At 40.9% G+C, this 23,675-nt stretch overlaps 2 protein-coding genes across 8 annotated transcripts in view; both read left to right on the forward strand.

Annotated features, from left to right (window-relative positions):
* Nucleotides 1-9,008, forward strand: part of TRAPPC11 (trafficking protein particle complex subunit 11) — a 36,583-nt gene extending 27,575 nt beyond the window's left edge. For 3 of the 6 annotated variants that reach the window (XM_044449839.1, XM_044449840.1, XM_044449843.1), the window contains 5 exons: nucleotides 8-116; nucleotides 1,779-1,867; nucleotides 2,808-2,941; nucleotides 4,550-4,717; nucleotides 7,855-9,008. In XM_044449839.1, the coding sequence (XP_044305774.1) occupies nucleotides 8-116; nucleotides 1,779-1,867; nucleotides 2,808-2,941; nucleotides 4,550-4,717; nucleotides 7,855-7,899 (545 nt within the window). In that variant the 3' untranslated portion in view covers nucleotides 7,900-9,008. The other 3 variants (XM_044449841.1, XR_006416598.1, XR_006416597.1) reach the window with 3 other exon arrangements.
* Nucleotides 9,009-16,137: 7,129 nt separating this feature from the next.
* The window catches only part of STOX2 (storkhead box 2), a 160,005-nt gene continuing 152,467 nt past the window's right edge, over nucleotides 16,138-23,675 (forward strand). For both annotated transcript variants that reach the window (XR_006416596.1, XM_044449832.1), the window contains exon 1: nucleotides 16,138-16,579. Coding sequence is in view for 1 of the 2 variants with exons in the window: in XM_044449832.1 (XP_044305767.1) it covers nucleotides 16,138-16,579 (442 nt within the window). In the remaining variant the exon portion in view is untranslated. The remainder of the gene's footprint in view (nucleotides 16,580-23,675) is intronic.

Below are 23,675 nucleotides of genomic sequence, written 5' to 3' on the forward strand. Positions count from 1 at the left end.
TGCATAGTTGTTTTGCAGACAGGTGAGAGTGCCAGTGAATGTTTTTGCCTTCGTTGTCCCCCAGTTACTGGACAAAGTGGAGTGGCTACTGGAAGTTATGTAATCTCCTGGAAAAGGTAACTATTCCTCTCTATACAGGTAGAGACAGCACCCATGTATTAGTGCTGTATATTTTGTCCTTCCTGCATACCATTCATGCAAAATAAAGTGTATGCTTGGAGGTCTGGTCTTTTTCTTTTTTAGCTAGATTTCATTGCCATTAAAATAGCTGAGGATGACAAGAGGCTATGCAAGACACATCCTCAAGAAGGGATTGCCATATCTTTCAAGAACCCCATCCATTCAAAGCGTGTGAGCATGTTGTTCTAACTAGTTTAGATAAGGCAGGGTGACATTTTTCTTTCCAATGAGAAGTAGACTTTCAACTGGATGAAGGGGTTCATTCTTCCTCTAGCTAGTGGAGACTCTAGCAGTACAGTCTGAGATCTAGGCCCTTGGCAAAATGAATTAGGAATAACTTACATAACATACTGCTGAAAAGCAGAATTGAAAAAGAATGTTGCTCAGAGCAGGATTCTGACTGGAGTTTTCAGTTCACTTTGTGGAACCCATGTTGTACTTTACTAGGGAGTTGAGTTGAATGGGAAATTTTCATCTCATTCTGTCTAATAATTCCCTCCTGATACCCAGAAGCCTTATAAAGACATTTAGTTTGTGTGGCATGGATACAGCTTTCTCTGTTGCCTTTCCTGGCCTGCAAACTTATGTGCCAAAGCCTGCATGGATGTCCTGAATTCTTTTGGATCAAATCTATGTCCTGACTGTCATGTAACCATGAATGCTTCTGTTTTCTTGGCCACTGATGTCAATGTCAATCTTCTCACAAACCCAGTTACTCTATAATGATGCTGAATTGACCAAGAAAGCACAATCCAAAGTGTACAGGCTGAAACCTTTTGGAACTCCATTATTTCTATTATGTAGAAAGGCCTGGCAGAGCTTTGGTGGCAGGGGGACCTTCTGAAATCCAGTAATTTTGTGATTTTATGCAAAATCAAATGGTAGTATAGGGAGCATCTGAATCTATCAGTGTAATTTCTCTTCTAGATCTCACTTATTCTGAAATACCCTTTCTGTATTTTTTTAATATTCAAAAGTTTACATCTGGAATTAAGCCAGGTGCAGGGGGAATACAGTCTCTTTTGAATAGAAAACTCTTAGAAATATTAAAGAAGAAAAACAAAAAGTACTAAGTCAGTCTATTCCCCTGAACAGCTGCCTTCCAGCTGTGTTTTTGTTTCCATGTTTTATCCATTAAGCCTTTCTTCAGGATATTTTCTCTGATTTACTGCAGACAGGATTGTAGAAGTGCTGTCTGTCATGTAGGTCAGGCTGCAAAGGTTGTATACTCCTGCAGGGTCACAGGTGAAGCTAACTTGGGGGCTACAGATGTACACATCCCAGTAATCCTGATCCCTATTACTCTTTGTTTGCTGCTGGCAGTGGTGGGAAGAGGCTGATTTGTCTAAGGAGCTCTCAGAAGGGGTAAAGAGAGTGGTAGATAATTTAATTTAATGGTCAGGGTACCAGGAAGGCCTCAGTATTATTCTTCAGGAGTTAAAGGCTGTGCACCCCAGTGTATTCCACATCTAATTTGTTGAATTTCCTTTAACTTTCCTCCTACCTTTAAAACTGTGAAAATTAGGTAGGCATCTGCTGCTGATTTTTCATAGTGAACCTCATGTTAAAAATACACATCTCTGTGGATTTTTTTAAAGGACCTCGGCTGTGAACAGCAAGCCTGTTAATACTGTGATCACACTTCCTCATGTTATTACAGAAAGTATACCACTCCATGTCAATGCAGGTAATGCTAATATATGTGTGAATGCAAACTCCCAAAATCTTATTCTAATTGAAAAACTGATTCTGGTTTGTTAACATGAAAATGTTGATTTATTAACAGTTTGTAGATAAAGCACACTGAGTGTTTTTTAAAGTCATTTGTTCATTATATAATAAAAGATTCCCATGAGTCACTTACATCAGCCTGTGAAACAGTGAGTGGTCCAGTTAACACGGCAAGCTTCAGGGGCAAAAATGAAAACCCAAGATTTCTGATCCAAGACTGAATCTCTTGAATTATCACTTTGTTTTCAAAACCTAAATGGTTCAAATAGCAAGGTCTTGCTACTTCCTGTATATGTTTACCAATCTGCTTTTTCTGCCAGAACCTCTTTTACTTGTGTAGCTGTGCTTCCAATTTTATATGTTGGTTCTAGAATTCATTTAATCATAAGATTTGTTACAAAAGTCTTGTTCAAGTTGCTGATACTGAAATGGCTTGAAATACTCTGATTTACAGGTTTGTGGATTGGTTTGCTAGGCACTTGACTTCTATTGATTTGTTACCAACATGACATCTTAAATGCATTTCTACTTCAAAAAAAAACCAACCCACTGAAACTGGCCATCCCAGATGCATTTTTAAAAGTATGTTAGATACACCACTTTTCCCTTTCACTTACTCTAATGACTGACATATGAGTGACAGATGGAATTTGCCTTGCAGCCTTTCAACAATGTTCTGAATTTGAAAAGAGAACTAATTATATTTTTCTTAGTGGTACTTCAGGTCACAATGTTTTCATGGTTACTCAAGTGTTTGATCACTTCTCAAAACATTTTATCTTTTTGGTCTCTGAGGCAGATAATCTTAAGTAGTATTAATATATTCTTGCAAAGTTGAAATATGAAATGTCATCCACTGAAGTATGTGTATAAAACTGCTGTTGTCCTTTCCAAAGATCTGCCATCATTTGGTCGCGTCAGAGAATCCTTACCTGTAAAATATCACCTACAGAATAAAACTAATTTAGTTCAAGATGTAGAAGTGTCAGTGGAACCCAGTGATGCTTTCATGTTTTCTGGCCTTAAGCAGGTAAGAGCTGTGACTTGCTTAGACTTTTGAGCCTGTTTTAAATTCTACTGGCATTTACTCTTCTGTCATTACAGTTCTATATTTGTACAACTCACTAAATCAATAAAAAGGGTGGCATCTAAAGGATCTGCTGCTGTGGAACATGGATTGTAGTAAAGTGCAACAAACATCGGTTATTTATGATAAACACTACAGTATAGCTAAATTTGCTGATGGCACCAAATTATTTAGGATAGTTTTTAAAAATGGGATTGTGAAGAGCTCCCAAAAGGATCACTCCAAACTGAGAGAATGGGCAAATGCAGCTCCATGTGAACAAGTGTAAAGTGATAGACTTTGGGACAGAATTTCCCAGCTCCGTGAATATGCTGATGGAATCCAAGCTAGTGGCGATTCATTAGGAAAAAGATCTTGGAATTGAAGTGAGCAGCTTGATTTTTTTAAAAAAAAATCTTGATACACTGTGCAGCTGCTTGGAAAAGGCATAGCCCATGTAGGAATCAGAAATAAAACTGATGTTTGTTTAATTAAATTTCTACACTGCCTATTCGCCAAAATGGCTCTCTGGATGATTATTATGTTATCTCACTGCTATTACGTGAAGTTATTGCGTGACCACACTTGAGCTACTGTGTACAGTTTTGGTCATTGTAGCTCAAAAAGGATATTGAAAGGTTAGAAAAAGTGTAAAAGAGGACAACTAAAATGATCAAGTTGCTGCAGCAGCTCCCCTAGGAGGAATGGTTACAATGACTCGGACTTTTTAGCATAGGAAAATTGTGAGTACGGTGGTTAGGGTGGGGGGTTGGGGGAACATGCAGAAGGACTTCCAAGCTCTTCAAGGTTTTTCCTCCCTTCCTGCTAATACTAGAACCCAGGCTCATCCCATGAGGCTGAATGGTGGGAAATTCAGGACAGATTAAAGGAAATACTTCACACAGCACATACTTCAGCTAAGGAATTTGATACCACAGGACAGCTACCAATTAAATGACTTCAAAAGAGGACTGGACAAAAATCTGGAGGATCGAACTATAATGGCTACTAGTCTTGATGTATAGATGTTACTTTCTGTATTGGAGGCAGTGTGTCCCTGTGCACCCACGGCTGGGAAAAATGGCAGGATAGTGGTATTGCACTTTCTTTTACTTATGAACTTTCTATTGCTCTCTGGTTGCTTGCTTTGTGAACTGAATGCTGAAATAGATGTACCCTTGGTTTGACTCAAACAGCCAGGTACCTTTAGGGAGCCTTGTAATTATTGTAGTTAAGAGGCATCTAGATTAGAGAGGAGGCAAAAAAGAAAAAAAGATCATAGCAATAAGAGAGGAAAGTATGGATTTACCATAGGAAACCACACAATTTACCTGCACTGCCCCAATTAAATGGAAAGAGCTAACGAAGTCTGAAAAACAGTGAATTATGTGACAGTTGACTGAAGGTTGAGAAATTAAATGAGAATAAATAATGGACACATGTGATTAACTGTTTAAAGCAGACTTGAATCAATGCAAACACAGTCAATTTTTAATACAATAATTGTCTAGCTTGTAGTCTGTGTCCAAAATAAGGAAGATCTCTAATTAAAGACTTTGTACTGTATTTTAGATAAGATTGCGAATTCTTCCTGGTACTGAGCAAGAAATGTTATACAACTTCTACCCTCTCATGGCTGGATATCAACAGCTGCCCTCACTCAATATCAATCTGTTACGGTTTCCACACTTCACTAACCAATTGCTTAGAAGGTTTATACCAACTCACATCTTTGTAAAGGTAAAGTATAATCATGGCAGCAAAGCTGCTTACATCTCTTTTAGCATGGATTTCACTCATGGGCTTAGGTTAGATGTTAAGTTAGTGCAATTCTACCTGGAAATTGCAAATTGTAAGAATTGAGACTATAATTTGACTATCAGTCATTAAAGGACGTGCTTGTTGACTGTATTTAATGCTTATTTAATTAAGCTTCTGAGAAGCATTGACTGGGCCATGCATGGTATGACAACCTATTGAGGGAACTGTTGTCTGAACCTGGACCACTTTCTGCAGGTTAGCTGACTTATTTTTGGACAGCAGATCACCTTGGCAACCTATGGCTTGTTCTATGGGTTGTTCAATCCATGACCATGGAATAAAGTAGAATTGGAAGGGGCCAAGAAGGCCATCGGGTCCAATCCTCTTCAGTTCCAGGTCACAAATTTACACCATCTCACTTGGGTGATGGCTTGTTTTTTCTTTCAACCTGGGAGAGCAATTTATTATGACTTGTGGGGAATCGGGTAGAAAGCCATGCAGCAAGAGCTGCAACTCCCCTCCCCTCCCCTCCCCTTTTTGTGGTCTCTCCCTTGCCCCTGCCAGCGCTAGCCATTCCACTGATGCCCAAGTGATCAGTCATTGACCACCTTTTTATTCCCTTCTCAGTGCCATAAATCGCACAATTGTATTCACAGTTATTTATATATTTAGTCACAAGTGCACTTTTAACAGCTGTCTGGCATATACAGTCTTTTCTGATGTATTCCCTATTCAGCTATCAAAGGGACCAGGAAAATGGAGTAGAAAATATATTGAAAAGACAAGTTTGCGTGCAAGTTAATTTGTGTACAGTTGCCAGGAACCAATTACCAAGTTGTCAGTTGAAAAGCATAATTAAAATGGCAGAAATAGGTGCCCCAAAAGAAGGGGTTTGCACTGGAAAATATATAGAAATTTAATGGCAAGGAAATAAATTAAGGGGAAATTTGCACACATGCAGCACTGGAGTAGTTACTGTAGGTGTAAAAAAATTCTCTTCCATTTACTTTCCATGCATTAAATTTACATATCTTTTAGTGGATTTTTTTAGAATTGTCAAAGAGACACAGTAACAGCAGCAGTAAGTGCTCTGAAAAGGAGCCATAAAAAGTGGAATGGGGGAGTTTATATTGCCCCTTTTCAGAACAACTGAAGGGTCAGGCAAAGTTGAGATGATGAAAGGTATTTGGAACTGACAGTTCAGCTTTTCAAAACTCAAGAGAATTACATTGATAAAGGAGAGATAATATCCCCACCTCCTTTTGGTGCAGCTTCTTTGGCTGATTCCTCCTGCTTTCAGTGCTTTTCAACCAGTAACTCGCTGGTTGGTCCCTGGTAACTGTGTGCGAATTAATCTATATGCAGTTTTGCTTTTTATACATTTCATGTATGTTACTTTTTTCAACTTGTTGCTCCCTTTGACAGCTGAAAAATACAAGAAAATTGGCAGGCACGAATATTGGACATACATAAGACTTGAAAGACCAAAAAAAAAAGTATACAAAAATGACAAACATTTTTGGGGGCCAATCTCCCCACTGGAAGAAACAACAACAGAACCCCCAGATTCCGTTGAAAGAAAGGAGAATGGGAAAAAGTGGCTGGAGGACCAAGGGAGAAGGTGTAGAGAACAAATTATAGTGAGCCTAATTATTTGTTGGCCATGCTATGGGTTGTTCCATGAAGAATCCACACTATGTAGTTTTATTTGCAGGGTGGCATAGAATGACATACAGGCATAGCTATTATATTAAGCCCACCTAGTGTTGTTTGATTCCTTCCTGCAAAATGCACTTCAGTGATTCTTACAAAAATAAAAGAAAGATGCCTTCATTCTCTGTTATGTTTTGATACTTTGAAAAGTGATTATCAAAATAGATTTTGAAGATAGAATAAATGTCTTTGGATTATGAATTAACACAATGCTAAATTACATTTGCAAATAACTGAAATTGGAAAGTCACAGTGCTGATAACTTCTTTAGTATTAGCTAAAGTGCATAGGATGATGTAGTTATTTAGCTGCTATAAAGTTGGTGAATGGCTTTTCTCTTCTCCTCTCCCCACCCTACTTTTCATGGCAGGAATTACGCTGGTGGCTAGGAAGAGACCTGTCCAGGCAGAGTTAGTGAAATCCTTGAAAAAAATGTGATGGGCCTTTTGTGAAGTATATAGTAAAAGCCAACTTAATCCCCCCTTCATAGTGAAGAGGCGCTGCATTCTGCTTGACTGCACTGCAGCCAGGAAGGATGGGTGTTTCCCACAAATTCTGACAATCAATATGCCTTGTAGATCAGTCATCTACACTTGCAGCCGGCTAGAGACATAAGCCTGCTGCCCCAGGCAAAGAAACTATATACCTGCCCTGTGTTGTAATCTGTTCTTGGCTAAATATTAAGCCATTTCTAGCAATCTCTGGTAACTCTGCTTTCCTATATTCTTGAAAACTAGATAAGAGTCTTAAAATCTGATGGAGTGCTTCTTGTTCATGTTCAGAAGTTTCCATTTATGATGCAAATGTCTTCCTTCCATAGTAGCAAAGGATTTAGTGTTGTTAGTCCCACAACATGACAGAAATGTTCTTTCCTGTTGGGACAACTTATTAATTGAAACACCTCAGCTTCAGGTGGCATCTAATATATGTTTTTCCTGCCTACCTGTGTGGTACCTACTAGACTCAGTCTGCTGAGGTTTTTTGTTTAGAGTGTTACAGATAAGATTAAAGGCAGATGGTCAGACAAAAAAAGAATATTTGTAGGAGTATGAAAAGTTGCTGTTTGTATTTCTACTAATATATGAATGTAATACCATGATAATCTGCATTTCCCTGGTGTCTTGCAGCCTTAGTCTAATAGTATTTATTCTAATAATCCCTTGGCACATGTTGATTTCAATGGCACATGCTTGCAATTAATTATGGGCAGAACTGTAAGCAATCACTGCAGGGCCTTTAAGTAGAGTTATATTACACTGTGGATCATACTAGAATGGATTTATAATTTTCGGTTGATGTGAATTCCAAACCACACAAAGTATAGATATGTAGATTGAATATAATTGTGCTGTATAATTGCAGCTTAAATGTAATACTACATTTGTTCTCTTTTTCTTCTAAAGCCCCAGGGACGTCAGCCAGATGATGCCTCTATTGCTGCTGCATAACAGAGGATTCATGCACAAGAAAAACAGTTTTGCACAGAATATATAGAACTCTGCGCCTTTTTCAAACTCTAGCTTTGCCCAAACTATGAAAAAGAAAACTTTAAATTGGTAATAATTCCAGGATTCTCTTTATGGACATGATTCTAACCAATAAATACACAGGGAAAAAAATCAGTACTTTTATTGGATGCAATTCTTCTGACTTTCTGAAAGTTAAGGAATTGTTGTTATGTATATGAACTATTTTGGTAAAATGGGTGAGGTTAACTTGGCCAAAACAAAAATTATAGTAATTCTAGCTTCAGTATTGTTGTGTTTTGGTGCGGTGCCTAAGGCTTTTGTTGCAAACGCTGATCCCCCACCACCCAACCTCAAATTTTATAGTATTGAATTCTTTCTTACGGAATCTTGTTTTTGTGCCACTCTACATTCCATGTAAAAACAGGACCTGTTCATATTCTTATTATCTTAGAAGGCTTCAGCTACTTAGCACATGATGGATAATTCCAGGTGTTGCATGAACAAAAGTGTCATTTTGTAGTAATGCAAAATGTTAATGCTTGAGACATGCTGGATACTAAGTACTGCAGTGCTAGCTACTGTGAAGCTGCTTTTGAGGACTTTACTCATGCAAAGCAAAGAAACATACTACTGGTGGCTTACATATGAAAGAAGGATCCCACAGCACTTTGAAACTAAAGGTTTCTCAGAGGAACTTAAAGTTGGAAGGAATACCACTCACCCTTGTAGAACTATCATATAAAGCCACACTTTGGTAGGCCTTTTTTGGATAAGCTGAATCTTTTGATTAGAATTATGAAATTGTATACTTATTTTATTTTGTTGTGTTTTGTCTACAAACTGGAAACCCTCTTATGGAAAAGGCCACTCCACTGCACTAGTATATCCAATTATAAAACTTTTATCTAGTCAAGCCATCTCCTTCTTATCAGGGTAATTCTGCATGTACAATGTCAGTTCATTAGTTAAATCCATTCTATCAATGTTCATGTGAAATGGTTTTTAGAATATTCACAGTAAATCATGTAAATAAAATCTGTTTTGTGAGATTTTCTCATTGTTTAACCAATAAATTAATTTAAGCTTTGGTTTTTGGATTGCCAGACTTTCTCATTATGGATTTAAAGGAAGGTAAGAGCTGGTGTACTGTAGTGGCTAACAGAGTGAGCTTGAAAATCCCCTTACCAAAAAACTGGAGGGGTTCACTGGAATGCTACATAGAGTAGATGGGCTGTCGTCATAGTTCTTGGTCAAGATTGCATTGGGGCTGTTGTAGAAGAATTGCAATGTGGTGCCTTAGTACTGCTGCTGCCAGTCTTCTGCCATTTGTCCCATCTTCAGGTATATTCACCAGGGCCCACTGATACTGGAAGAAAGATGGAGGCTTTTTTCTCAAGATCCATCAGAACCTGGATCTGGTCTCTGGAGGCCTGCTACTTTCAAGCATGTTGTGGGACCCACCCAGAAATGACTGGAGGTGTCTGGTGCAGGAAGGCTTTTCCCCTGCTTTGGTGGCATCTTGTGAACCTCTCATGTTGTATCCGGAGATAACCATGAGGGGAGCACTGTTTGTACCAGACTTTGGTGTGCTATTTCTGTCCTTGGATATTGAGTCCTTGGGCTTGCTGTATCTGAAAATGGAAAGCAATTCAGTAAAGAAATACTATCCTCCCTCTAGCTTTGGAGGCCAGTTGGATGGGAGGGAGGTGTCTAGCATGTTTCCTTACTCTACAGATTCCCTTAATACAGCCAAGAAATTATCTGCCTCATTTACAGTTCAGTAGGGACCAACTCTTGTTCTTGCAGTTCAGCTGAGGCTGAGCAAGAGTTGAACTGCAACTTCCATAAGCTTGATATTCTTCGTGGGTTGGAAAAGATGGAAGTTGCAGTTCAACATCTGAAGGACATCAGGTTGAGGAGGTCTGGTTTATTGTGATGAATTTCTATGAACACGATCAAGATTGTAAACCATTGCTACCATACAGAAGTGCTATTGAGAATATTCAATTTTTCCTAAAGAAGGGCTGTGGAACATGGAAGTTCAAATCCCACATGGTTTATGTACATGTGCATTTAACATAAATTAAAAGGATCTTTTTCACAAAAGACTGACCAGAAATTCCTAATGGATTTTGTTGTTACAGGATTGAAAAACTTATTCTTGCTACTTTCATTTGGTTGTTTCTAAGGACTTCTTATCACTTTGAAATAAACTACCAATCCAAAACTCACCCTGGAACACTTTCCCAAGCCCCACCCTGAACTTAAAGCTATTTGACAACTACCACCCAGTTTTGAAAACCCCTTTTTCTTAGGGAGGTTACCTGAGGGGGTCATCATGGCAGAACAACAGCAGGTACCTCTTGGAGGACACTGATTATCTACAGCCATTCCAATCTGAATTTCAGCCTGGTTACAGGACTGAATCAGCCTTGAACACCTTGATAGATGACTTTTATCAGGAGAGGGAAAAAAGGAGTGTGTTCATGTTGATGCTGCTTAGTCTCTCATCAGCTTTTGATGCTATCAACCATGGTATCCTCCTGGATTGGCTCCATGGACTGGGCATTGAAGGCAGTGTGGAGCAGTAGTTCCTGTCTTAGATGTGGCATGTTTTGGACAGTAACATTTGATGACCCTTGGCAATTGAATAATTGAGTTTTGCCTGGAGTGGTAACTAGGGGATTTGGAGCCAATTGCCATCAGAATGTGGATGAAACAGACCTCTGCCCTCCTGTGACAACTGACTCAGCTGAGGCTGAGCAAGTCCTGGCAAGATAGGGGCACTTGAGTGAGGCCTGAGTCCAGGAGAAAGGCTCATTGCCTGGATGGGGTGGCACTCCCTTTGAAAGATCAGACTTGTAGCCTGGGGGAACTCCTAGATCCACCTCTGATGCTGGGATCCACCACTGTTGTTGGAATCCCAACAGCTTTGATTGGTCTGCCCGCCTCAGCCTTTTCTGGACAGGTATAGCTTGGCCACCATGCTATTGGCACTAGTAACCTCAAGACTGGAGTGCTGCAATGTGCTCTGTGTGGTGCTTCCCTTAAGGCAGGTCTAGAAGCTGACTGCTTATTCAGTACCAATCTATGTTTAAGGTTTTGGTACTAGGGTATAAAGCGGACAACTGAGGACCCGGCACCCTTCTTCCTTACCAACCTGCCGGGCCATCAGATGTCGTGCTTTTGATGATTTAGCACAGACATAAGGCCCAATTGAAGTCTGCCTCGAGAAGAGCTTTGTGCAGTAGCTCCATCTCTTGGGAACTCCCTTCCTTTGCATGGTAGGCAGTGCCTGCTGAAGTCATTTTTATTTCAACAAGCCTTCTCTGATGGACCAGCAGTTAAAAAAAACAAAACTCAATACTGTGTTTTATTATTTTCATATGATTATTCACCACTCCAGACTCTATTTTGGTAGTATACAAGTGTTCTAAATAAATCAATACTATATGGAAGGTTTTTCCTCAGTGTTGTGTCCACATGGCTTTGTTCAGCAGCTGGACATAAGTAGTTTAGTTGTAGGACAGAAGAAAAGCACTGGGACCAGTTACATTAGGAATCTGGGACCAGTTGGATCCCACTCTCTTTTTACCGTGAACAAAGCATTACCCAGATCAGTCAAGCCCCAAATTATCAGGGCTGTCTGGATATCTACCAAGCAACAACTTGAAGCTAGTCTTCATTTTAAACATCAGAATGAATCTTAATTGCAGAGACTCCATGTACCACCCTCTCCACTGAAACCTAAGGGAATATCTCAGCCAGCTTTCTTCAAGCACAGTCATCATCCTCAGGCAGCATAGGGTGACCTCTAGAGGGGACACGGTCAGGGAAGGCTGTTCCATGCCCTTGAGAATAGCTCAAGTAAAAACAGACAAACAAGAAAAGTAGGAAAAGCAGCAATGCTCACCTCCAACTTTCCTCAGATATAAACCTAACCTGAGATAGTTTTCCTGGGGTACCTGGGCAAGCCCTGGCAGCGGAACTGGCAAGCAAGCTCCTAAACAGGGAGAGACAGTCTGCAGGGCTCAGCAGTTAATTCTCATCTACTCTTCCTCCTTTCCTCAGTTTGCAAAAGGTTCACATCCTGATGTTGATCGGCACAACAGTACTCAAGTTCTGAAAGTGCCAAGTTGGCACAAGCCTCTTGCCCTAAGGAGCTGTAAGGCATTTTCAATCTACGTAATTTACACTGTTAATTTAGTTTCAACCCAGATGTACTCTGGTACCACTTGCATTTTAAGAAGGAAGAAAACATAGGATTCCCTTCCCACCGCCCCAAAGTTCCCGTTTTGTTTTAAGCGGAAAAGATGAGAAATGCAAATGGTAGTGGGAGAGAAGAAAGAAGGTATTTTGGCTGACGTTATAATCCTAACGTTTCTGCATCTTGGGAGCCACCCAGTGTATAAAAATCATATTGGAATAGCTTCAGTCAATGCTGAACTATGATGCCAGCTAATTATCCTTGTAACCATACAAATGAGGACTCTAATCCTCATCTGCTTGAACAGTAATAATCTAATTGCATGCATGCGCGTGTGCATGACACACTATATATATATATATATATATATATATATATATAGCATGCACATGCAGTGGCATGACAATTTTTACTTCACAGGAGCTTTGATGCATTCTTCACTTAACAGTAATTAATTTTTGTCTATGATGGTAGCAAATATGAGTTAAAAGGCAAGACAGTTTTTCAGTAAAAGTTTGGGAACTGATCTGGTTCCCTTGATCAGAATAAACCTCTGTGGCTTATTTAATCAAGCTAATGGTCCGAGGCATGTGCTGCCAATTCATACAAACCAGAATGACCCATTGCAGCTAAGGTGACTTGTTTAAATTGGTGGCATGTGCTGAGCACCATTAACTTAATTACCCACCCTGGTATGGCTTGTTGTGTCTTCAGAATCGAAATGGGATGGTTTGTTCGAGGGAAAATGTTTTAATAAATAAATAAATAAATAAACCATTCAACTAGCCTTTTGCAGGTTTATCTGAGGATTCTCCCTCCAACAAGTCATGCCACCTGAGTTTGAATGACACAAACCACACCCAGGTGGGTAATTAAGATAATAGTTCTCAGTATACCTACTCTCCTTGTTTGGCCATGCAAATTGGTTGGGCTTTGGATACTATGCACTTTGAAAAAATTGGAACATGAAAGCTTCAAAAAAGGGAATGCTGTTTGCTTGAGTTTTTTCATGGGCAATTCATTATTTTCTGCATATGGCACCATTTGCCCGCTAAAGAAAAAGAAGTATTAGCCGTGAGAATAATATGCTGTCTCTCTGTGTGACAGATATTCTTCCCACCCCAGATAGAAATCCTTTAGACAAATTACGCCCAATTATATTTTCATTTTCTTTGTTCTTAACATTTTCCTTCCCACATGCATGCTTAAATTAATTCAAACTAGTTTCAACAGGAGTAGTCATTAAAAGTTCTACATTATCTGTTCCTCAATCCATAACATTCAGCAAACAAACATTTGAGAATGCTACACCTATTTGAAAAACATGTTTTCAGAGACATGCAGGGAAGAATAAAGGGAAAGCACAGAATGAAGAATCAAGGTATTACTGCAACTTCCACTGTTAATGTAGAACATGGTCACCATAATCCATGACTTTAGAGCTGCTGTTAATATCAGCATCTGGAAAGAAGGATGGCAACAAAACAAGAGACCATGACTGATACATGGAAGCACTGAGGGAGAGGTATTGGGGTGTCTGATTCACAAGAAGCACTTTTAAAACATTGAGTTAAATTGCACTTTATCAAAGGATCTGTTCTGGTGTCTCAAGCATAATGTATCAAGGGCATTAACCTTGGCTGTAATTTACTTCTGGCAGCATTATTTATCATTGGAAAATAGCCTCTACTAGAGCTAATTTTGGCTTCTAATACTACTGATGTTGGCTCCTGGCCAGTTTGTGGGGGTGTAATCCCAAGTTTAGTCTTGTGTCCTTCACTGAGAAGGCCAGATGCTTAGGAAACTAGCTCTTTGTTGAGAATGCAAATTCTTGGCTACGGATCATGTGAAGAAAACCCAGAAGTGGTTCAGTGGTTAGAGTGTTGTACTAACATTTAGGAGACTTGGGTTCTAGTCCTTATCTGTCACTCAGCTTTGAGCCAGTCCCTGACTCTCAGCCTTATCTACCTCATTTATGCTGCCTTAAGCACATTGTGCAGTATAAATGTAACAAAGAAATGTAACAAAGAAAGTGCAGTATAAATGTAACAAACTGCTTTTGCTTGCATGCTTTAGTTTGAAAAATGTTATCAGATGACACATTTGATATCCTTGGATGAACTGTTGCAATTAAGCACTGTATCCTGGGCTTGCTGTTGCAATGCAGTTTTTTCTTTTTCCTTTCAGTAAATATGTTCATTAGTCTTTTAATTTTGCTATTGCTCTATATGGGTGCTTGGAAAGGGCAGTAAAACATTAGATTTGGCATTTGAATGGTTAAAACTTTTAAGGTTTAAACCCCTTAGATTTTGTGTAATACTTGCACACAAAAACCTTTACATTTGTATCTCACTTGGTAGATAACACATTTTACCAGATTGAAAATATAAATGGCATTCATCGGCAAAAGTACTTTAGGTATAACCCTATGCATATTTAGTCCAAAAACAATGCATCTTTCTAAACATGCATAGGATTGCACTCTTTCAATTCCACTGAAATTAACAAATGAAAATTAAATGTTGCTTAAACTGTTCTGTTTAAATCAACAGGACTTTTTTTCTAGATAGCCCTGCTACTACTTTATTTATTTTTTATTTATTTAGGAAGCTTCTATGCCGCCCCATTTGCCGAACCCTCGGGGCGGCTCACAACTTTTGGAAAGGTTCTCAGCCCCTTGGGTAAAAAAAGTATCTAATTTTTATTAGCTCATATTAAAATGCATACTACCTTGGCTGAATCATGCTTTTTGTCAAAATAAATAACTGAAATGACTTGTTATCTCAAGGCACAATCCTATGGTGTTTAGACAGAAGGCCTACAACTCCTGAGGCATGCTGGGAGTTGTAGTATCCTTTCTGCCTGAACATGCATGAGATTGCACCCTTAATTATGAATGACAGCTGAAACCAGTGTTTTATGCTGTCACTAGATTCCAGATAAAACATTACAGAAGTTGTTGCCATGTTTACTATTCATGCAGCTAGAATAAGGAAACATTTATGTAAAAAAGCATGTATCTTGTTTGCATTTATTTTTCATGAAATGTAAACTGTGAGATATTTGTGAGCCGCCCCGAGGCTTTGGCCAACGGGGTGGCATAGAAATGTTTTAATAAATAAATAAATAAATAAAATTTTATTCATTTTCAGGGGTGCAGCCAGGGTTGGATTTGGGGGCAAAACCCATAGAGTTTCCTTTAAAACATCAGCTGATAAGGGCAACAGGGTAGGCCAAGCAAATCCATTCTATTAGTGTAGTTATGAAAACGCTGTGATGTCGGTGCATTTAAAACGCAAAAAGGCACATGTGCTTTCTAAAAATCAGGGTTAGTGAACGGTTCTAACATATCAAGAGCGCAGAAGCAGTTTGGAATTACGGGAAGAGAGCAAAAACAGAGGATGGGAGGAAGAGTATTGGTGTATATGCGCTTCACAACACACAAGGGTGCAATTCTATGTATGCATTATGTTATGTTTAGCCGGAAAGAAGTCCTGCAACTTCCATTAGTGGCCAGGCAGCTGGGGGCTGTAGCACTTTGAGCTGCCTCAAGCTGCAGAGAACGTCGCGCTCAAAAGCTAGCCTTCAGCAGATGATAAACGTTTCAAGTGCGTCCACAAGCAAAGCACTTCGAATGACGGTTTTCACCCAGCAGATGAAAACGCAGCTGAGGCGCGGGGGACCGGCCACCATTCACGTTCCTAGGAAAAAGTTTACGTCCTTCAGCCGATCGCCCGGTCAGCGCGAAGCGCGCCTGGAGCCGGAGGGCCGCGGGGGGTCCCGCGGAGGAGGAGGAGGAGGAGGAGCCGCCGCCGGGGCGCAGCGCGGGGCCGGGAGCCAGGCGGGACGCCCACGTGCGAGCGCGGGGAAGGCGGGGCGCGCGGGAGACGCTGAACCTGCGGCTGGCCCGGCAGGGGCGGTCTCGGCTGAGTTGGGAGCAGCGGCGCTGCCCGGCGCTCCTGGCCCGGCGCCTGCGGATGGCCGCCCCGTAGGTCTCCTCCGGCGCGGAGATGCCTCGCAGGATGGAGAAGTTCCTGCAAATTGCCCCGCACTCCTTGGCGATCGTCCTCAGCCCTGCCGGCGGGGACGAGCCCGGCTCGCGGCCGGCCAGACAGCAGGACGAGCCGCAGCAGGAGGAAGGCGGCGGCAAGGAGGCGGAGGACGGGGGCGAGGCGTGCAAGCGGCCCCAAGCCGCGGGAGAGCCGCCGGCGGACTCCGAGCTGGGGCGCCACCGCATCGGCTACGAGATCTTCGCCGACTTCAAACAGGAGAACATGCAGCATTTCTGGAACAAGAAGGTGACGGCGGCGGTGGCCGAGACCTTCTTCTTGGGCTGGATCGACGAGCAGGTGCTGCTGATCCAGGGCAAGGAGGAGCACCTAGAGGCGCTGCGTGAGGGCTGGACGCGCAGATCCCTCAAGCCCCCTGCCGGCTTCCGCATCAAGTGCTTAGGTGAGTGCGCGGCGGCGGCGGCGGGTCTGACCGGGACTGCACGGGCCGCGCAGCTGCGTCCCCCAGCGGCCGGGAGCAGGGAGGCATGCGCCTGCGCGCCTGGGCTGAGCCCAAGGATGCCACCGTCGGCCCGGGCAGTTCAGCTGCGCTGGTTAAGCGTTCGTTCTGGTTATCCGAGGGGGAGCAGGCGCTCTAGTTGAAAGAACCAGCGTTGTTTGCTGCTTCCTCTCCCTTTCCTCTCAGTCCTTCGCCACTCCTCCTGCGCCATCCCCAGTCCAAGATGCATATCTGAATCTTATCACATCGATGTTGCGTTTGACGGAGAAAGGGAGCTGTCCCTAAACGAAAGCCAACAGTTGCAGGATTCCTGAACGCGGTCTGGTGTGTTGAGCCCTACTCCCTGGGAAGTGGCCTGTTGCCTGTCATCAGAAAGGATATGCTGTTACTTTACTGGAGCGTCAGCCAGAGCTGCAATTGGAGACAGGTCCGTCAGGTGAAATGCTGAGAAAGATGTCCTCTTCGCATTTTACCTGTCAGGCCTGTCTCCAGTGGTCGCCGTCTCCTCGTTAGCCACTGTTTCCTCATGCACTTGTTCTGACTGGCATGTTAGAAGTGGGAAGACGATGATCTCCTCTTCCCCAGGTGGGCTGTTGACTGCTCGGTTTTTTATCTCCAGAAGCACATATGGATTTCTAGGCTAGCAAGGCGTCAGTGCCTAACATTTTAAATCAGGTGTTTCTGGCATAGTAACAAAAATCTCTTCTTCCTTGTTTGTATAATTAAGAACTGGCAGAGTGAGTTACCAAACTTGAGTCTGTAGTTGGTAGCCATTGGTTTTCATAGGATCCAGTGTTACAGGTTTTTTTATATCATTATATTTAAACTACTTCTGTTTGCTTGGTAACTTAGGCCAGGTTGCTGCAGATTTGCATATGAGCAAATGAAAACTTGGATAACATTGGAGAAGCAATGGGAACGTTTGTGCTCACCCCTTCACCAGGGTCTTTCAGAGTTTGTCCAGAAATTTCCTTGTACCTAGGATGTTTCTCAATGTTCAGTGTTCATCTTACTTTGCAGTGAACTTTTATTCATTGTGCCTTGGGAGATTTCATTATGAGACAGCATTCCTTGTAATAAGTTATGTTTTTGATGTTAGGTGCATTTGTGTGTGAGTTGAAAAAGTTGGCATTTTTCCAGTGCTGCCAGAGAGAAATAGTGGAGAGTTCTGTGAAATTCTTTGTGTAACAATGTCTTGTCACAGTTTTGCTTCCACCAGTGAACTGAAAATTCTTATTAAAAAATCTTCCCGGAGTTGTTATTGTATGGATATTGAGACAGAAATCCTGATCTGGGGGTGAGCCCCAACTTAGTGAGTTCAGCTTAATTCTGGGAAGATGTGCCTGGGATTGCATTATGAGGGGAGTGAATGTAATTGGCAAAAGGTAATTTGATTAGCAAATTATGCAGAAATTGACTTGAGGATTTGTTTTGTTTTTGCTCCTTGCAAACTTTGTTCGCCCATGGTGCAAACAGCATGTTGTATATTGTATGTCCCCAATCACCCAAAGTAATTTTGTTGAACTGCTTACTGTTGTCAAGTCACAGTCTTTCTTCCTGGGGACGTGGGATCAACAGTTCAAACACCATGCACTTTTCTGAATTTATTGTAAGCATTCCGCCAGTTCCTGTGATCCAGATTTGGATTTATTGGGAGGGCTTCTCCAATGGGCAACAAAGTGTCAAGTTATTCAGTTTATTGTTTCTAATCAGCGTGGGGGTGCCTATGGAATGTACTCCCCAGAGAGGTCCGCCTGGTGCCGTCGTTATTAGTTTTTCGGCGCCAGGCTAAGACCTTTTTATTTCAACAATATTTTAATAGCTTTTAATATTAGCTATATAGGTTTTAATCTGCAGCCAGGGTGGATCTGAATTTTATTTGTATTAGGTTTTATTCTATTCTTATTTATGTAAGCCGTCCTGAGGCTCTGCAAAAGGACGGCATACAAATATTCTAATTAATTAATTAATTTTGATTTTGTGCCTTGGGTGCCAAAATGTATTGGGGGTAGGTCTTGACTGCCTTATGCTTTGCTGCCCCAGTATTAATGTTGGTACTTATTTCAAGAGTTCCATGGATAGATGTATATAAAATGACTCAGCTTTCAGCAGCACTCATAAATATTTTATATTTGCTACTATAACATGGCTCTTTACAGCCTTTTCAGCCTTATTGATATTTAAGAGTTTATGGATGCCATTTATTTACTTAAGCTAAATGGATATTTGCTGCCTTTCTGCCAAAACATTCAGTCCTAAGCGTGTTGACTTAGGTAAAAGTTCCACTCTTGGACCTGTGTGCTGCTGTTTGGGTATAAATAAGCTTGCATAAGGTCAGGTTGTAAATTACAAATTTCAAATACACAACAGTTTTAGTGAGAGAATCTACAATTTTGAGCTGAGCTTGGTAGACAACTGTTGCTTCTCATAGCCAGCAAAGCTTGGCCTTCTCACTTCTTGGTCCACAAAGGCAAACTGGGGGTGGGGGCGGGGTGGTATTGCACCAGTTTGGGTTGTATTGCACCAGTTTGGGTATGTCACAGCAAAGGGAGATGGTGGTGACGCTCCAGCCTTTTTCACTGAGACAGCAATATTTATTTATTTATTTATTTATTTATTTATTTATTAAAACATTTCTATGCTGCCCCATTCGCCGAAGCCTTGGGGCGGCTCACAACATAAAATTAAAATAAATTAACAATATAAAATAAGTCACCCTGGCCAGATAAAATAAGCAAATAATATTAACAATTAAAATGACGTTTAAATAAAAAGGTCTTCGCCTGGCGCCAAAAAACAAATAACGACGGCGCCAGGCGGACCTCTCTGGGGAGCGCATTCCATAGATTGGGTGCCACCACAGAGAAAGCCCTCCTCCGAGTACCTACCCTCCTAATTTCTTTCATGGAGGGTTCCCGGAGAAGGGCCTCTCCCGCAGATCTCAAGGGGCGGGCGGGAGTATATGGATGTAAGCGCTCCTTCAGGTAATATCCTATTTTAGCCTTCCCCAATCTGGTCCCCTTCTGTAATTCCCATAATTCATATCCAGTGCTGACTGGCAATGATGGGCATTCTGAGACCACCAGGCTGGAAGGCATTATTTTTCTAAGTAATTATTTTAAAGAGAGGCACATTCTACCTTCCTATCTTGTTGACAGTTTAAAAACAACAATCACTGCTGTTCCTACAGTAGAGTATATTAAGAATTTCTGTGCTATCTTCCAAAATTGAATTTTTGCTTGACAATCTGTCTTCTCGTGTTTTTTGATCCCTGAGCATTTGTCCAAAATAGGAATTACCCATACCATAGCTTGTCTAATATGAAAAACGACATACACACAGCTGGGCTACATATCCCAGGATAAGTTAGAACTGTTTGCCCTGACTAGCAGTGGCTCTCCATGGCCCATCACCTGTTTTGATCATTTCGAAGGGATTTGACAGGGATTGAACTTTGCTTCTGCCTGTGTTATGTGCTCTGCCATGGAGGTAGTACCTTTCTCTTGAGTCTTGAAGTGCAACAACCTGATTCCTTGTTAAGGTATGAATTCTACTACATTTTTGCTAATAACCCATTTTTCTTTCTTTAGGACTATTCCTGAGCGCTCACTTTAGGCTCCTGTGGAAGCAACCTTATTGTTGTGTATCACATGGAACTATTTGGAACTATTGTTGAAAGCTAGGGTAGTATATTGCCAGAGTTATTGTTGTCTCTTTGCTGCCATATTGTTCTTGGAAGGGTTGTCACAATTCTTTTACTTTGTGATTTTACAAGATGATGCATTTTGCTCTATTTTAAACATGGACTGAAAATACTAATATTATTGAAAGTAGTAAGGATCCAGTATTAATAAGGGTCACACCACTTTTTCAATATTTCCACTTGCTTTATAACAGAGTTATTTATATTTTTTACCTTTTTTTCACTTAGTTTAGCTTTCTTATGATGAAAGTTCATAATTATAGGATTTGGATGGCACACTGCTGCTCACTGTGGCTTATTGAGCCTACAGTGAGTTACGGGTGCCAGGTTGCATATGTAACTCAAACTTGGGGGTTGTCCTGTCATATAAACCTTGGGAGTGTAGATTTAGCAAGGCAAGGGTTAAACAACCCTTGCATAACCCTAAGACAGGCCATGAGTTACATGAGGGTTGTTTAATCCTTGAATAACTCATGGTCGCTGAGTTCACGTGACATGACAAGCCCTGAGTGGGAGTTGCCTGTTCACCCTGGCAGCTGCATGGGCCTCGCATGAACTTCAGCATTGCCATGCATGAAGCAACTCATGGTGGGCTCTTGTATCATGCAAATAGTCCCCATGAGTTGGTTCCAGTGGACCATCACACTATGGTTTGCCATTAGGTGAGCCGGATATCAGCTTTATGCTCTCTATTCTCCTTCTCCCTTTCTTTTCCCCTTGCAAATCCTTTTTCAGAAACCATAGCTTGCTTTTAATCTTGAAATGACAAACTGGCTTTTACCACCCCTCCAAAGCAGAATGGTAATCAACAATCAGGCTATGGCTTGTTGTTCCAGGCTGGAGGCAATCATGATCATAGTTTGCTAGTTTAGATGCAATTAAAGTTGGGGCACGTAAGGAGGGGCAAGCCAGAGAGCAGATAAACCTGAGTCGTGCTCCAAGAATGCCAAATAATGTTTTGGTGCTGCATCTGAACTCAGTCCAGTATAAATCTTGCAAGGAATTTCAGTATTGTGCATTTTAAATGTTTTTCAGTTTAAGATGCAATCACTTCAGCAAGACTTAACATTCTTCTAAAATGAACATAATTAGGTTTGAGGGGAAAGCTACATTTATAATAGAGTGTACATTATACCTTGACTTTGTATGTTCTACAAATCAATAATACAAAATACAAAAAATAATGGAACTCCAACACTGTGAGGGATGGTCTTTGCACAGTAATTGACAAGTCAGTCATGTTTCTGTGAGTGAACGACCTGAGTAATTGCACAGTTCCCAAAGAGGAAATCCTCCTGCAACTGTAAACTATCCTTGCTTCTAATCTTGGAATTAGGGAACTTTTTTAAAAAGTTGCAAAAGTGTGTGTGTGTGTGTGTGTGTGTGTCAGAGAGAGAGAGAGAGAGAGAGAGAGAGAGAGAGAGAGAGAGAGAGATTTTTCCTTCATTGTAGATATAGTATAAATGTTTATGATATTTGCTGCAATGTAACATTTAAGAAACTGCACGGTGACTCTTATTTTATGTCTAGCTGGGCAGCATTAAAAGATCTTTGAGCTAAAACTGACCAGTGGTTGCCACTGTTGAAACTTCAGTGCAGTGCAAACAAGGCTAGCTGAGCTTGCAAAACCTCAGGGAATGGGACTTTAAAGCCCTTCCCAGCCCTTTGAATTCCCTTTTAGCTTCTGTAGTTGCTGGATTCTTTGTATTTTGCCTCTTATGTTAGATGGCTATACTGGAATACGCTGTAAGGAGTTCATTTCATACCCTGTAATTACCAGAGTTACTCAAGTGTTAGGAAATTGGAGGGTGTGTCTACATTTCAGGGTTGGCTGGAGATGGAGCTCTGTACAATTTTTGCTATTTTGAGGGGTCAGCATTCAAAGGGCAAGATTGCTGAAAATGGCTTGTCGAATGGTGTTGTAGCAAGGGAACTGATGAAAGACTTTGGATGGCCAGTGCTTTGTTCTGTGTCTGAGATGTCTGCATCTCTCCATTTAATCTGGAGGCCTTAGCCAGGCCAGCAACTTCAGGTTGTTCTAGAGAAAATGATGAATGGTCACTTGTTTCCACTTCCATTGGTTTTCTTTATTAACTAACTTTGTCTACCATAGATTTTCTCGATTTCTCCCCAGAGCCACTTTGCTCTCACTAATCTTGTGAGAATACACCTAAGGCTTTGCCTAGTCATAACGCTTTCTACCATGTGCACTTCTTGAATTTGATGTTAATCACGAGCCTTGTTTGTGGGGGTGGAAAATAATCTATATTAAAAGGTGAGGAAGGTACTGGAGCTAGTTAACAGGCTTTGTGATAAAATGATTGGTATGGTTCAAATTGCCAGTTTCCTCAATTAGAAGGTGATTTTTTCCCCCCAAACAATATTTTTTAAAGAAAGCTGTATAATAATTGAACTAAATAGCACCAGCTGCAGTCTAGCAGTGAGCTCAGATGAGTATTGTCCATTGTTTATATGCTGCCATGTGTGACGGCCGAGAGGCTGTTATGCAGTTCTCTGAACTGGCTGAGTGTGCACATTTTTCTCTTCCCCTATACTTTCCTCTCTTTCCCCTTCCTTTAAATTAAATTAATTCCCTGCTAATTTTTGTTCCCAGAAATGGTTCTTGGTGGTAATTTTGTGGTCATTAGCAGAAACACATAGTAATTCATTAATGCTAATTCATTAATGGTCACACGATATCTCTTAAATCATGACAACTTTTCAGGACTTGAGGTTTTTCTTTCAAAAGAATGAAACCACTTAAGGGAGAATTTAAAGAGATATTTATATATAACTTTTGAGTGTCTCTTAATATTGGCAACAGAGACAAGTGGTTGTCATCTTGTTCTTTTTAGGGTCTTAAGTCTATAGTGCAGTTCATTGATTTGTTTTAGGGGATTCAGACAACAGTGAAGTATATGTTCTGTTGTGGAAACATGACACTTCTCAGGGCTTCTGCAGAAATATTTTGCAAAGGGAAAATGGTGATTCCTTCCTCATAACCTGTCCGCACGAGGATCAATATAGTGTGAAATGCAGGAGTGTATCACTATGGAACACTATGGAACCTATTGGTTACACTGTGGAACCCACTGGACTGTAACATCACAGTGACATGGGACACATTTTTCTCCCATGTCTGCACCAGTTTTGTGAGTGTTGTAAATATATTACTGTATGTGTTTTGTTATTAAAAAAGTTATCAGAGGCTGTTTGACTGCTTTGCCACTTCAGCAGCCATATAATTTCAGAAAACAACATTTGAAAGCCAATAAGGCTCTTTTATGCTTCCAGAAACAATTGGTTGGATCCAGGCTAGGTCATGCTTAGAGCAAA

Source organism: Varanus komodoensis, unplaced genomic scaffold, assembly GCF_004798865.1.
Source record: "Varanus komodoensis strain SLA01 unplaced genomic scaffold, ASM479886v1 scaffold61, whole genome shotgun sequence".
In the NCBI taxonomy this organism is placed as follows: domain Eukaryota; kingdom Metazoa; phylum Chordata; class Lepidosauria; order Squamata; family Varanidae; genus Varanus; species Varanus komodoensis.